The sequence below is a fragment of the Microcaecilia unicolor genome, chromosome 7 (assembly GCF_901765095.1).
Source record: "Microcaecilia unicolor chromosome 7, aMicUni1.1, whole genome shotgun sequence".
Classification (NCBI taxonomy): domain Eukaryota; kingdom Metazoa; phylum Chordata; class Amphibia; order Gymnophiona; family Siphonopidae; genus Microcaecilia; species Microcaecilia unicolor.
In genome coordinates, this window is record NC_044037.1 from 302,685,903 (window position 1) to 302,701,148 (window position 15,246).

The 15,246-nt window shown below is 46.7% G+C and overlaps 1 protein-coding gene across 1 annotated transcript in view; it reads left to right on the forward strand.

Moving 5' to 3' along the window:
* The first annotated feature begins 5,021 nt into the window (after nt 1-5,021).
* LOC115474229 (natural resistance-associated macrophage protein 1-like) overlaps nt 5,022-15,246 on the forward strand; it is a 69,649-nt gene continuing 59,424 nt past the window's right edge. The window contains exons 1-2 of the mRNA XM_030209606.1: nt 5,022-5,345; nt 13,325-13,428. Of these exons, the coding sequence (XP_030065466.1) occupies nt 5,327-5,345; nt 13,325-13,428 (123 nt within the window). The 5' untranslated portion in view covers nt 5,022-5,326. The remainder of the gene's footprint in view (nt 5,346-13,324; nt 13,429-15,246) is intronic.

Sequence of the window (15,246 nt, forward strand, 5' to 3'; positions counted from 1 at the left end):
CTGCTGCTTGTGCAAACCTGGAAGTTTCTGATTCATACCCCTGGCTTTATTAACCATTAAACCTGCTCCTGTGTTTCCTTCACCTCCAGGGGAGAGTCCCAGTTCTGTCCCTCCTCTGGAAGAGAGTGCCAGGTTTATCCTGGCTGACCTGGAACGTGCTCAGGGCACCTTGCAGAAGTCTTCATTTCAATCTCAGTGGAATTGCTTCATCTCCAGAAACTGCAGTAAATTACATTATTGGAACTAAACTGCTAAAGTAGCTGGGAAATCCAGTGAGTGGAAAATCTACCGAAGTGTTAGACAGCTGCAAATATCATCCCTCCTCCACTAGGAAGTGAGTTGAGAGTAAGTGCTGGAATGTAGGGGAAAGGGTTGGGAAATCGCCTTCCTGTGGTTACAATCAAAGCATTACATATTACATAGAAACAGAAGAGAAACATGACCGCAGAAAAAGGCCACATGACCCATCCAGTCTGCCCATCCTCTGTAACCCCTAATTCTTCCTGTTCCTAAGCGATCCCACATGCTTATCCCATGCCTTTTTAAATTCTGGAACAGTCCTCGACTCCACCACCTCCAGCGGGAGGCCATTCCACGCCTCCACCACCCTTTCTGTGAAATAATACTTCCTTAGGTTACTCCTAAGCCTATTCCCTCTTAACTTTGTTGTATGTCCCCTCATTCCAGAGCTCTCCTTCGTTTGAAAAAGGTTCTCTTCCTGTACATAAATGCCCTTGAGATATTTAAACGTCTCTATCATGTCTCCTCTCTTCCAACGTATACGTGTTGAGGTTCATAACATAGTAACAGTAACATAGTAGATGATGGCAGAAAAAGACCTGCATGGTCCATCCAGTCTGCCCAACAAGATAAATTCATATGTGTAAACCTTACCTTGATTTGTACCTGTCTTTTCAGGGCACAGACCGTACAAATCTGCCCAGCAGTATTTCCTGCCTCCCAACCACCAGTCCCACCTCCCATCACCGGCTCTGGCACAGACCGTATAAGTCTGCCCTCCACTATCCTCGCCTCCCAACCATCAACCCCTCTTCCCCCCACCTGCTCCGCATAAGCCTGTCCCTATAATTTTTGCATTCAAGACCGCTTACTAATTTCGTAGCCACCCTCTGGACCGACTCCATCCTGTTATATACGCAGGTAATTATTTTGTACCTGGGACAATGGAGGGCGAAGGTGGCTATAGAGCTCTAAGTTATCCAGGATGGGTTGAGCCAGGTCTGGTTTTATTATCTCACTGCATGCAAGGGCTTGTGGTTCCTTCTGTTCTCAGAAAAATCAGAACTAGTGTCCTTGCGTGCACTGGGGATCTGTGGTCACTGTATGTCTGAGGAGCATCAGGCCAGAATGCTCCACAGCATCAGTTAGGGACCATAAATGGGCAACTAGTTCCCCCCCCCCCCCCTTCCCTTTCACCATCCCCTTCTGAAAATATCCCAATGTCTGTACTGGGGTTAACTACAGATACCCAGAACTCCATCACAGCAGAGTTGAGGCAGAATGGAAAGCGTGACAGGCTGCGGATGCAAAACCCATCCTGCCCTTTTCCAGGCTCCCTTTATCTTCCCTCCCTATCTTTACTCTCCCCACTCCCTCCCTCTAACTTTATCAACCCATAGCTCCCTGATAAAGCAATACCACTGCAGAGACAGTGAATCAATGATCAGCAGGACAACTACTGTATAAATATAGCCCAAGAAATTATCCGGATATATTTAAGTGAACTTTCACCCAGTTTGTCTGTAGAAGCCGGGCCACTGAATATATAATCCTAAACTTGAATTGCTCAGTTATCAGTTTAAAGTTAGGGCTGTTAATTATGTGATGCTCTTATAAAGATGTTCAGATAGTGGCTGAATTATGCCTTATATGGAAGGCTGACCCTAGCGGTAGTACTGCAACACTACTGCTAGGGGTCAGTATACCACCATTTTGAACCCAGAGCCAGATGGACGGGAACGGAAGGGGACTACTCCTGCCCTGTCCCGCTTCAACCCAGTCCTCAGAGCACACCAAGCTGGTCGGGTTTTCAGTGTATCCACATGGAGAGAGATTTGCATAACAAGAAGGCAGAGCATGCAGATCTCTCTCATGCATATTCATTGTGGATATCCTGAAATCTCAACTGGCTGAAGCCTGAATTGAGAAGCACTGCGCTAGATTACTAAGGATCGCCTCCAGGTAAGTGCCAGGGGTGTCTAGGGGTCAGGAGGGGAGGGATTGGGAGGATCAGAATGAGATAAACTGAAACTAGGGGAATGAGGAGCAGAGTGGGGGGGATCAGAAAAGGGGTATCGGATCATGGAACAGGGTGGGAATTGGAATGAGGGGTTGGAAGCTGAGTGTAGGGATCAAACAAGGAATGGGGGGGGGGGGAAGGATTGCATTAGCGATCTAGACTTTATGCAGGGCTGGCCAATATTGAGTGTGGTGAAAGACAGGATAGCTTTTTATGTGGTCCAATCTGTCCACTTAGCTATGCAGGTGGTGGCACTAAATATGCCCCTTGCCCACATAAGTGGCAGCTCCTCCCTGACTCCCCCCCCCCCTCCCAGGCCTGTCCCGGCACTGGCCAGATTCACTGTCCTGTTAAGCACTCTTGAATGCCTGCTCAGCATACTTTAAGTGGACAGGACCCTCTCCTATGTGAGTGGAGGAGTAGCCTAGTGGTTAGTGCAGTGGACTTTGATCCTGGGGAACTGAGTTCAATTCCCACTGCAGCTCCTTGTGACTCTGGCCAAGTCACTTAACCCTCCATTGCCCCTGGTACAAAATAAGTACCTGAATATTTGTAAACTGCTTTGAATGTAGTTGCAAAAACCTCAGAAAGGCGGTATGTCAGGTCCTAGTTCCCTTTCCCTATTTGAGATTCTACATGGAATGTTGCTATTCCACTAGCAACATTCCATGTAGAAGTCTGCCCTTGCAGATCAGCAATGTGGCCGCGCAGGCTTCTGTTTCTGTGAGTCTGATGTCCTGCACACATGTGCAGGACGTCAGACTCACAGAAGCCTATGCAGCCGCATTGCTGATCTGCAAGGGCAGGCTTCTACATGGAATGTTGCTAGTGGAGGAATAGCCTAGTGGTTAGTGCAGAGGACTTTGATTCTGGGGAACTGAGTTCAATCCCCACTGCAGCTCCTTGTGACTCTGGGCAAGTCACTTAACCCTCCATTGCCCCTGGTACAAAATAAGTACCTGTATATATGTAAACCGCTTTGAATGTAGTTGCAAAAGCTCAGAAAGGCAGTATATCAAGTCCCATTTCCTTTTCCCCCTTTCCCTTATGACATCACAATATCAGAAGTGAGCCAAGTATCGGGCAATCAAGCCATTGTGACATCACTGATGAGGTTGGCTCTTATTGGTGGAATGAGTGGAGGAGTAGCCTAGTGGTTAGTGCAGTGGACTTTGATCCTGGCGAACTGAGTTCAATTCCCACTGCAGCTCCTTGTGACTCTGGCCAAGTCACTTAACCCTCCATTGCCCCTGGTACAAAATAAGTACCTGAATATTTGTAAACTGCTTTGAATGTAGTTGCAAAAACCTCAGAAAGGCGGTATGTCAGGTCCTAGTTCCCTTTCCCTATTTGAGATTCTACATGGAATGTTGCTATTCCACTAGCAACATTCCATGTAGAAGTCTGCCCTTGCAGATCAGCAATGTGGCCGCGCAGGCTTCTGTTTCTGTGAGTCTGATGTCCTGCACACATGTGCAGGACGTCAGACTCACAGAAGCCTATGCAGCCGCATTGCTGATCTGCAAGGGCAGGCTTCTACATGGAATGTTGCTAGTGGAGGAATAGCCTAGTGGTTAGTGCAGAGGACTTTGATTCTGGGGAACTGAGTTCAATCCCCACTGCAGCTCCTTGTGACTCTGGGCAAGTCACTTAACCCTCCATTGCCCCTGGTACAAAATAAGTACCTGTATATATGTAAACCGCTTTGAATGTAGTTGCAAAAGCTCAGAAAGGCAGTATATCAAGTCCCATTTCCTTTTCCCCCTTTCCCTTATGACATCACAATATCAGAAGTGAGCCAAGTATCGGGCAATCAAGCCATTGTGACATCACTGATGAGGTTGGCTCTTATTGGTGGAATGAGTGGAGGAGTAGCCTAGTGGTTAGTGCAGTGGACTTTGATCCTGGCGAACTGAGTTCAATTCCCACTGCAGCTCCTTGTGACTCTGGCCAAGTCACTTAACCCTCCATTGCCCCTGGTACAAAATAAGTACCTGAATATTTGTAAACCGCTTTGAATGTAGTTGCAAAACCCTCAGAAAGGCAGTATATCAATTCCCATTTCCCTTCCCTTCCTATCTTAAACCTCTGTTTCTAAATATGTACCCTAGAGCAGGGGTCTCAAATCAATCCTCGGGACACACCAAGCCAGCCTGGTTTTCAAGATATCCACAGGGTGTAAGCATGAGATAATTTTGCAGCACTGCCTCCATTCTATGTAAATCTCTCTCATGCATATTCATGATGGGTATCCTGAAAACCAGACTGGCTGGATGTGTCCCGAGGACTGGATTGAGAACCACTGTGGTAGAGGAGGGGCAGGGCAGCTATGATACAGGTGTTTAAATACTTGAAAGATTTTAACGCACAAACTTTTTTTTTTTTTTTTAGATGCAGGGGGAAGGTGTAGAACTAGAAGACCTGAAATGAAGCTGCCAGTGGGGAAACTTTAAAAGCAATATGGCAAAATACATTATCATGGGGAAAAGGTGTTGGATTCCCACAGAATTGGACAGCAGAGGGATAAATGCCTGGATCCCTGAAGGGGGAGAAGATGGAATCCAAGTACAGAGCAATTTAGCTCAAAACAGCTGGGAAATGGCTTTTTGCATTTCTAAAAAGGCTGGGGGGGGGGGAGGGGGGAAGAGAACCTACCCATAGCAGCAATTACAAGCCTAAATGAAGACATGGGGGGGGGGGGGGGGGGGAGACCTGAGCTGATTGAATGGACCGTGCTGGTATTTATCTGATGTCATGCGTACATTACTATCATTTGAATTTACAGAGACACCAGATTTCCTGGCTGCGGTTAGACTTCCCCTGAGTCACCCTGACAGCTGAGTGAGCTTTTTATTCCCTGGGAGACTTACAGGGACAGAGGACAGACAAGATCCCTGGCTGCTTCCCTTTTTCTCCATTGCATGCTGAGAAACAGATTTTGCCTTTCTTTTGGTGCTATTCATTTTCAAATCAGTAGGTTGTGTGTGGTTGACAGCACAGAACATCCTGGGTTAAAGTTTGACAGAAACAATTTGTCTCACACCTGGAATCAGTCACGATACAGCTATGACATCCACAGATTCAGGTATGTGTCTTTTACTATTCTTTAGCAGAGTGGAGGGGTGGCCAGTGGTTAGAGCAGTGGGGTTGGTAGCCAGGGGAGTCCACTTCAAACCCCACTGATCTTGGACAAGTCATGTAACCCTCCATTGCCTCAGGTACAAACTTAGATTGTGAATCCTCCAGAGACAGGAAAGTATGCAATGTACCTAAATGAAACTCAACTTGAGCTACAACCAAGAAAGATATGAGCTGAATCCGAATAAATAAAGATATGTAAATTGACATTGAGAACACAGATTGCAAATGTAGTACAGGTGCCATTTAAATATTTGCATGTGTTGTATCGATTTGAAACCTATGATTTCTGTTTACAATTTTCGTTGTGTTGTTCAAAGTTTGGTTTTGGCGTCTTTGGACTACTGCAATGCCATGCACATCACAGGGGCGTAGCCAGACTTCAGCGGGAGGGGGGTCCAGAGCCCAAGGTGAGGGGGCCCATTTTAGTCCCCCCTGCCGCCGCCGCTGCTGCCACCACCACCACCACCAACAACTTTGACCCTCCCTGCCGACGATCCTCTTGACCCCCCCTCCCACCTCCAACCCTCCCCCATCGTTGCCTACCTTTGCTGGTGGGGGACCCCAACCTCCGCCAGCCGAGGTCCTCTTCTTCCGGCGCAAGGCTTCGTTTAGTTTCTGAGTCTGACATCAGACTCAGAAACTGAACGAAGCCTTGCGCCGAAAGAAGAGGACTTCGGCTGGCGGGGGTTGGGGTCCCCTGCCAGCAAAGGTAGGCAACGGCGGGGTTGGCGACGGCGGGTTGGTGGCGGGAGGGGGGATCGAGAGGGTCATCGGCAGGGGGATCCAGGGCCAAATTTACGGGGGCCCAGGCCCCCGTGGCCCAACGTAGCTATGCCACTGGTACATCGGTATGTCATCTTTGAGTATTAGGGCATTGCAAGTGGTCCAAAATGCAGCGGTAAGAACGATAATGGGGGTGGCAAAGTTTTCTCATCTAACGCCAATGCTTAAAAAATGACATTGGCTGCCTGTTCCTCAAAGGATTCAGTTCAAAGTGTTGTCAGGGTACTGTTTGCTTCTGCTCCACTATATCTGAAACATTCGTTGACTGTTTACCATCCGAGACGCAAAATGCTGTCAGAGGCTGCTATGAGACTTCCAACTGACATAGTACTTCATCTTTGGTACGCAGAGACTCAAGCTACAGCTTTTGTTCCCGCAGGGATAACACTGTGGAACGCATTGCCAGGTCGGCTTCGGAACTGTAGTAGTGTACCCACAGTTTAAGAAATTGTTGAAGATGAAATTGTGTGTCATGAGTACATAAGCGTTGCCATACTGGGACAGACCAAAGGTCCGTCAAGCCCAGCATCCTGTTTCCAACAGTGGCCAATCCAGGTCACAAGTACCTGGCAGAAACTCAAATAGTAGTAACATTCCGTGTAGAACCCCAAAGAGTAGCAAGATTCCATTCAGAATCCCAAGTACATAAGTGTTGCCATACTGGGACAGACCGATGGTCCATCAAGCCCAGCATCCTGTTTCCAACAGTGGCCAATCCAGGTCACAAGTACCTGGCAGAAACTCAAATAGTAGTAACATTCCGTGTAGAACCCCAAAGAGTAGCAAGATTCCATTCAGAATCCCAAGTACATAAGTGTTGCCATACTGGGACAGACCGAAAGTCCATCAAGCCCAACATCCTGTTTCCAACAGTGGCCAATCCAGGTCACAAGTACCTGGCAGAAACTCAAATAGTAGTAACATTCCGTGTAGAACCCCAAAGAGTAGCAAGATTCCATTCAGAATCCCAAGTACATAAGTGTTGCCATACTGGGACAGACCGATGGTCCATCAAGCCCAGCATCCTGTTTCCAACAGTGGCCAATCCAGGTCACAAGTACCTGGCAAGATCCCCCCCAAATATAATACATTCTATGCTGCGTATCCTAGAACAGTGGTGGTTCTTGGACAGCTGCCACCTGTGGTGGATCACTGCTGCGCCCCCCCCTCCCCGGGTGCAGTATGACACCCCCCCCAGGTGCAGCATCCCCCCAGCACATCACTGTCCTCCCCCAGCGCATCACCTCCAAGCCCTCCCCCGGGTGCATTCTTCTTATCTGCTGGGGTGCTGGGGTGCTGGGGTGCTGGGAGCAGCCGCGCGGCTGTTGGCTCCGCTGGTTTCCTGCTCCCTCTACCCCGGAAGTAACAGCAAAGGGAGCAGGGAACCAGCAGAACTGACAGCCACGCAGCTGCTTCCTGCACCCCTCCTGTAGTGTGCACCCGGGGCAGACCACCCCCACCGCCCTGCCCTCGGTACGTGACTATCCTAGAAACAAGCAGTGGATTTTTCCCAAGTCCATCTCAATAATGGTCTATGGACTTTGGAAGCCATCCAAAACTTTTTTTAAACCCCGCTAAGCTAACTGCTTTTAATACAGTCTCTGGCAACAAATTCCAGAGTTTAATTACACATTGTGTGAAGAAATATTTTCTCCGATTCATTTTAAATTTACTACTTTGTAGCTTCATTGCGTGGCCCCTAGACCTAGTATTTTTGGAAAGAATAAACAAGCGATTCACATCTACCCATTCCACTCCACTCCATTATTTTATAGACCTTTATCATATCTCCCCTTAGCTGTCTTTTCTCCAAGCTGAAGTGAAGTGTCCCTGCCTTTTTTAATTATGAAGATTGAACTGTTATTATGGTTCGCTTTGTTTTTAGTCTTTGTGATACAAATACTGTGTACGTTTCTTGTAAACCACCTAGTTATAGGGTGGTATTGATATTTTTAAAATAAATAAATAAAAATGTAGATAAGAGGTTGGGATCTGCAGGACTGCAGTGGAAGAGGGACCACAGCAGACCGCAAAGTCCATGTAAATTCTACTGCGCAGATCTCAAAAGTGGGCATGACCATGAGAGGACCATGGCGTTCCTAACATTTACATTTATAGGCAGCGGAATGCTGCCGTTATGGAATATTAATGTAAATTGGCATTGACCTGCCAGCATATCGGTGTGGCCACTTACACCATGTCAATGGCCAGTGTAAATGTTATGTATGTAACTGTTAGAATTCTGTAATAGAGAATGACACGGGGACCTGCAGTAACTGCGGGGATATGGACGGGGACAGAGCCCGCGGGGACGGGACAGGGATTCAGTCTAGCTCTCCTGTCTTTCATAGTCCTTCCTGCAATAGAAAATGTCAGGCATGTACAGGATCCCCCATGCAAATTTTGCCAGTTGTGGCCAGCACTTTTGCACCCAATGCGTAATTAAACTCTAGAATTCGTTGCCGGAGAACGTGGTGAAGGCGGTTAGCTTGGCAGAGTTTAAAAAGGGGTTAGACGGTTTCCTAAAGGACAAGTCCATAAACCGCTACTAGATGGACTTGGGAAAAATCCACAATTCCAGGAATAACATGTATAGAATGTTTGTACGTTTGGGAAGCTTGCCAGGTGCCCTTGGCCTGGATTGGCCGCTGTCGTGGACAGGATGCTGGGCTCGATGGCCCCTTGGTCTTTCCCAGTGTGGCATTACTTATGTACTTGTTTTTCCAATAAATTAAAACACCATCGCCTGCATCACTTGAACATAAATAACGGTCCAATTCTTTAACAGCCTTCAGATTTCCATATCTAGTTCAAAGGCTGCTTCGGAGAGTCACGCTGTTACTAATTTCCTGAAAGTTAGCAACTTTTGAGGTAGTCTGTTTCTTCTAGGGGGCATGTGAAAAGGTGTAGCCTTGTAAATGTATTTGGAGAAGCTAAACGGTGATAGATACTGCAGAGTGAATCCACAGAGCATAATTTCGAACAGATACTACAGGATAGATGAGTAGAGATAGATCATGCAGAATGGACGATGTAAGATCAGTTAGATTGGCTGTTATCTCAAACCATGGCATCTGAACCCCCTGGTTTTCAGATGGGCAGACACTGGAGACACACTTCATGTTTTAATTAGCTTCTCTGGTATCAACCTTCTCCCTTGTGTGTTCCGTCACTATTTATCTGAGATGACTCTTTCGAAGATCACTCTTGATCACTCTACTTCTCCCTGGTTCTGTGGATTGAACTCTCATTGCCTTCACTGAGATGTCTTCACTTTCTCTGCAGGGCCTCCATACTGCTGTGGACAGACAGGGCCGACCTTAGCAATTTTGGGGCCCCCCACCCGGGACCTGAGATTTCAAATGAGGTGTCAGGAATTTATTTATTTATTAAAGGTTGGCCCTGTGAAGAGATGAAGCCAAAAAGGCAATAAAATAACACTTATCCCTCTGAGAAGCACAAAGCCAAAAGGGGAGGGGGGGGGTGAGAGGGAGTAGATGTAAAGGCTGGCCAGCGGTGTAGTGGGAGGAGTATAGAGCATCTGTTCTGAGGAGCACAAGTACCAAGGGGGAGGGGCAGGACAGAGAAGGAGACAGAGAGGGAGGTGGATTTGGAAAGGTTAAAGAAGCTTTAACGTTTGGTCAGCCCTATGGACAGATGTGCCCATTGCCCCCTTCCAAGGTGGTCCAGAGTAGAGAATGACATGGGGACAAAATTTGTTCCTGCCCCGTCCCCACAGGTTCTGTCCCTGTGTCATTCTCTAGTCCACCCAGGAACTGGCTCAAATCTTCTTGAACATATCTCAATCGTCATCTTCCCAACTGCAAAGGCCTCAAATACAAAACCTACTACGCATCCAACTTTTCTGTTATAGGCAGCCAACTCTGGAATGCCATACCTCGACACATCAGGAAAATCAATGAACACCTACCCTTCCGGAAACTGCTGAAGACTTACCTCTTCATACAAGCCTACCCAAATGAACCATCCTAACTCTTGAACCCAGCTCCACAACACTAGTATTACCCAAACACCAATCCTTTCCCCACATCTCTTACTATTGTCCTACTCTATGTAATAATGTCATCTCTGATACTTTGTTCCATACTTTGTTTTAACTCTGTGATACTTTGTACCATACCATGTAAGCCGCAATGAACCTGCTATCGAGCGGGAAAGAGCGGGGTATAAATGCTCCCTGCTCAATCTACTGAACTCCTTTGTCTTAGGAGACAGCCTGAATCAACCAGTTTCCATGCAAGACCCTTCTCCAGTTTAAACAGCTATCATCAAATGATCTGAATTTCTGTCTAGGGTCCTTGTTTTCCTAGGCTATGCCTACAAGATAGCTTTTTATTGTTCCACCTGAGCTCCAGCCTCCAATATATCCAGAACCCTCTTCTCAAGTTTTGAGTCACATTTTGAAGTGTAGATTGGACGTAGCCTTTCCTGTCTTTTATTTAGTCATTGTCGTCCCCCCCTTCACCCTCACACGCTCCAAAGAGTGGCCCCTCCAGCATGTTAAACTTCGAATGGAAACCCTTTCCTCTACTAACGTGCCTGAGAAGTGCTGTGAACCCATTCACTTCTGCTCTCCTCTCGTGACTGTTCCCGGGATGGCTCAGGACCACTCAGATGTGCAGTGACCACAAAAGGCTAAGAGAGAAGATTTCTTCCAGGGACATTGTGTCAAGGAAGGAAGGTCAGCTGAGAAAAGCGGATGTGAAAGGAGAGAAAACTAAGCAAGCAGTTCCTGTGTGGTAAAACTGTGGTTTTGGTGAAATGAGTCTTAGGTGCTCCTCAAAGACCAATTTGTTGTTTTTGGGGGGGGGGGGAGTGGGGAGAGGATAACCCTGCATGTGCAAAATTCTATAGGCCACCTCTCCCCCACATAAATAAAAAATCAGCCTTGTCTTTGCCACACAATAATGAAATCTTGATTTGTGCTGATTTAGGAGAACATGCTGGGTGGAATGTTAAAAAAAAATCAGTCAACAATATTCTGTTTGTAAAGTTACGGTTTTAATAAAATAATTTTTTTGTGCTTCAAAGAAGGTATGCAGTGGTGAGTAATGTATATGGACAGGGCTGACTCGAGGGGTTGTGGCACCCTGAGCCAACTTTTGTGAGAACAAAGGAAAATGCTTTCACAGTGGCGAAGGCTGAGCCAGTGCAACATAGAAACAGAGAATTTCCTCAGGTTAATTCTGAGTACATAAGTATTGCCATACTGGGAAAGACCAAAGGTCCATCGAGCCCAGCATCCTGTTTCCAACACTGGCCAATCCAGGTCACAAATACCCGGCAAGATCCCAAAAATGTACAAAACTTTTTATACTGCTTATCCCAGAAATAGTGGATTTTCCCCAAGTCCATTTAATAACAGTCTATGGACTTTTCCTTTAGGAAACTGTCCAAACCTTTTTTAAACTCCACTAAGCTAATCCGCCTTTACCACATTCTCTGGCAATGAATTCCAGAGTTTAATTACAGATTGAGTGAAGAAAAATTTTCTCCGATTCGTTTTAGGTTTACTACATTGTAGCTTCATCGCATGCCCCCTAGTCCTAGTATTTTTGGAAAGTGTGAACAGACGCTTCACATCTGCCCGTTCAACTCCACTCATTATTTTATAGACTTCTATCATATCTCCCCTCAGCCGCCTTTCCTCCAAGTTGAAGAGCCCTAGCCGCTTTAGCCTTTCCTCATAGGGAAGTCGTCCTATCCCCTTTATCATTTTCGTCGCCCTACTCTGCACCTTTTCTAATTCCACTATATCTTTTTCGAAATGTGGCGACCAGAATTGAACACAATATTCGAGGTGCGGTCGCACCATGGAGCGATACAAAGGCATTATAACATCCTCATTTTTGTTTTCCATTCCTTTCCTAATAATACCTAACATTCTATTTGCTTTCTTGGCTGCAGCAGCACACTGAGCAGAAGGTTTCAACGTATCATCAACGACGACACCTAGATCCCTTTCTTGGTCCGTGACTCCTAACGTGGAACCTTGCATGATGTAGCTATAATTCGGGTTCCTCTTTCCCACATGCATCACTTTGCACTTGCTCACATTAAACGTCATCTGCCATTTAGACGCCCAGTCTCCCAGTCTCGTAAGGTCCTCTTATAATTTTTCACAATCCTCCCGCGATTTAACGACTTTGAATAACTTTGTGTCATCAGCAAATTGAATTACCTCACTAGTTACTCCCATCGCTAGGTTATTTATAAATATGTCCCCTTTCACCTTCATCCTATGCCCCCTCATCCCAGAGCTGACTTTCAATTGAAAGAGACATTTATGCCGCATAGGTATTTAAATGCCTCTATCATATCTCCCCCCTCCCACCTCTCTTTCAAAGTGTACATTTTGAGATCTTTAAGTCTGTCCCCTTACGCTATATGACGAAGACCACTGACCATTTTAGTAGCCGCCCTCTGGACCGACTCCGTCCTGTTTATATCTTTTTGAAGGTTCGGTCTCCAGAATTGCACACAATATTCTAAATGAGGTCTCACTGGAGTCTTACACAGGGGCATCATCACCTCCTTTTTCCTGCTGGCCATTCCTCTCCCTATGCTTGTTGGTGAGTTTTCTATTGTGTATGTTTTCTATTGGAATCTGCTTAGGTTGTAGGCGGAATATAAGTGGAATAAAGAAATACATAAATAGCATATGTGGAGAGGGGAGGGGGTTCTAAAACAGAAAACCCAGAAGAGGCAACAGAGACGCTTGTGATGCAGATCAAGCACAGGATTGGGGCTCCATCTCACCCAGGTCAACCAATGCTGTCTGGGCTTTGCCCCACTGCATGCCGGGAGTTGTAGTTCTAAGTTTTCTTGATGAGCCTGTTTGGTTGATCTGAAGTGAGGTGACAGTCCTAAGCCAGGATCCGAACCCAGAAGTAATGTACATTTGGCCTGAGCCTGGGTCCACTGGTTCAGCACCTTCCTGCTTTTCTCACATAATTCTGACATCCCTTCTCATGTTCCCAATCCAGCTCTTAACGTTCCTGCCAAGATTTTTTCTGATGTTGCCCCTTCCCCCTTGCTGTGCTTGCTATAATTCTACCTTTTTGTGCCTGTAAGTTTTTCCTCACTTTTTGTGCTTTTCTCTCTTGCTGTGCTCTGAAGGGCCTGTGCCTCAGGATCAGAAAAGTCGGAGCTATGGCGCCATCACCCCTCAGCATCCCCAGACCTACCTGGATGAGAAGATCCTTATTCCCCAGACGAGCTCGGTGAGTTAGTCTTTCTGCACACCAGGTCCTGAACGTTGTAAGTAGAATGGATTTTCTGGAGTCGGGGTTGGTTTTTGGTGTGTGTGTGTGTGTGTGGGGGGGGGGGGGGGGGGGTGAACAAGAAAATTTCCTGGAGTCCAGATCCACGAGGAGACCCCTTTTTAAAAGCTGAATCTTATTACTGAGGTGATGCTTCAGGGCACGTGGCACTGGCTGGACCCATTCCTTAGCTTCTGCCCTGGGCCCCAGTGTGTCGTGGGCTCTGGCAGAACAGAAGTGTAAAAAGATCCAGTTTTAGTCTCTCTTGTTGTAGGTCATAAAATTATGGAGCAGGTTAAAAAGGATCAGCAGGCTAAAGAAGTCAGAATGTTAGTGTGCCGATTTCTTCCTCTGCTTTTTTTCCTTTGTTTTTCCAGCTAGGGTCGGCCGAACCATTAGGCAAGACTAGGTGGTCGCCTAGGTCAGTAGCTCCTGAAGGCAGTTAAAGTGAAGCAAGAGACCCTGTGAGCCACACAAACTTAAATAACCATCCGCGCATATTTTAACCTGCACTTTTATGGGATATTTGTGTGATCATCATGGTTGTTGAGTTTAATTATCAAAATGGGGGGGGGGGGGGGGGATCTGTGTGGGGAAGGGGACTGCAGACTGGGAGCCTGGGTGCAAAGCTGAAGGTTTACCTACTGCTCCCATCATCTCTTCACCGGCTCTGCTTGCAGCTCAGGCAATATTGAAATCAACTTCCTTCATGCTGGCTAAGCAAGTGGACACTTTGGAGCAAGATTTAAAGAAAGTCCAGGAGACTCAATTGGCTTTGGTGTTAGACAAAACTGTAATTCATCGAAAATTGGAGAACATGAAAAATATGGCAAAGACATTTTAATATCAGGATTTGAACTTTCCACACAAGTCTATTCTGTCTCACCTAAGGAGATGTAGAAGTTTCCAGAAGGTTCTTTACCCTCTTTGAATCCCACTTAGCCATCTATCCCCCCTTCAATCCGTTCAGAATGCTGCCGCACGTCTTATATTCCGCCAGAACCGATATACTCACATCACCCCTCTCCTCAAGTCACTTCACTGGCTTCCGATCAGATACCGCATTCAATTCAAGATTCTCCTCCTCACCTACAAATGCACCCGGTCTGCGGCTCCTCACTACCTCTCTACCCTCATCTCCCCCTATGTTCCCGCCCGTAACCTCCGCTCACAGGACAAATCCCTCCTTTCAGTTCCCTTCTCCACCACTGCCAACTCCAGGCTCCGCTCATTCTGCCTCGCCTCACCCTATGCTAGGAACAATCTTCCTCAACCCCTACGCCAAGCCCCCTCCCTGCCCGTCTTCAAGTCTTTGCTTAAAGCCCACCTCTTCAATGCTGCGTTCGGCACCTAACCCTTACCGTTCAGTGAATCCAGACTGCCCCAATTTGACTGCCCCTATTGGACCGACCGTTCACTTGTCTATTAGATTGTAAGCTCTTTGAGCAGGGACTGTCTCTCTTTGTTAAATTGTACAGCGCTGCGTAACCCTAGTAGCGCTCTAGAAATGTTAAGTAGTAGTAGTAGTATTACATATAGCAGTGATTTAACCAGAGCTGAGATTGTGATGTCATAATGCCTCATTCCACCAATGCCTAAGAGCCAACCTCATCAGTGATGTCACAATGGCTCGACTGTCCTATACTTGGCCCACTTCCCCCCTTAGTGTGAAGAGTTTCAGTCTCTGGTATCCAGAGCTGAGATTGTGATGTCATAATGCCTCATTCCACCAATGCCTAAGAGCCAACCTCATCAGTGATGTCACAATGGCTTGATTGT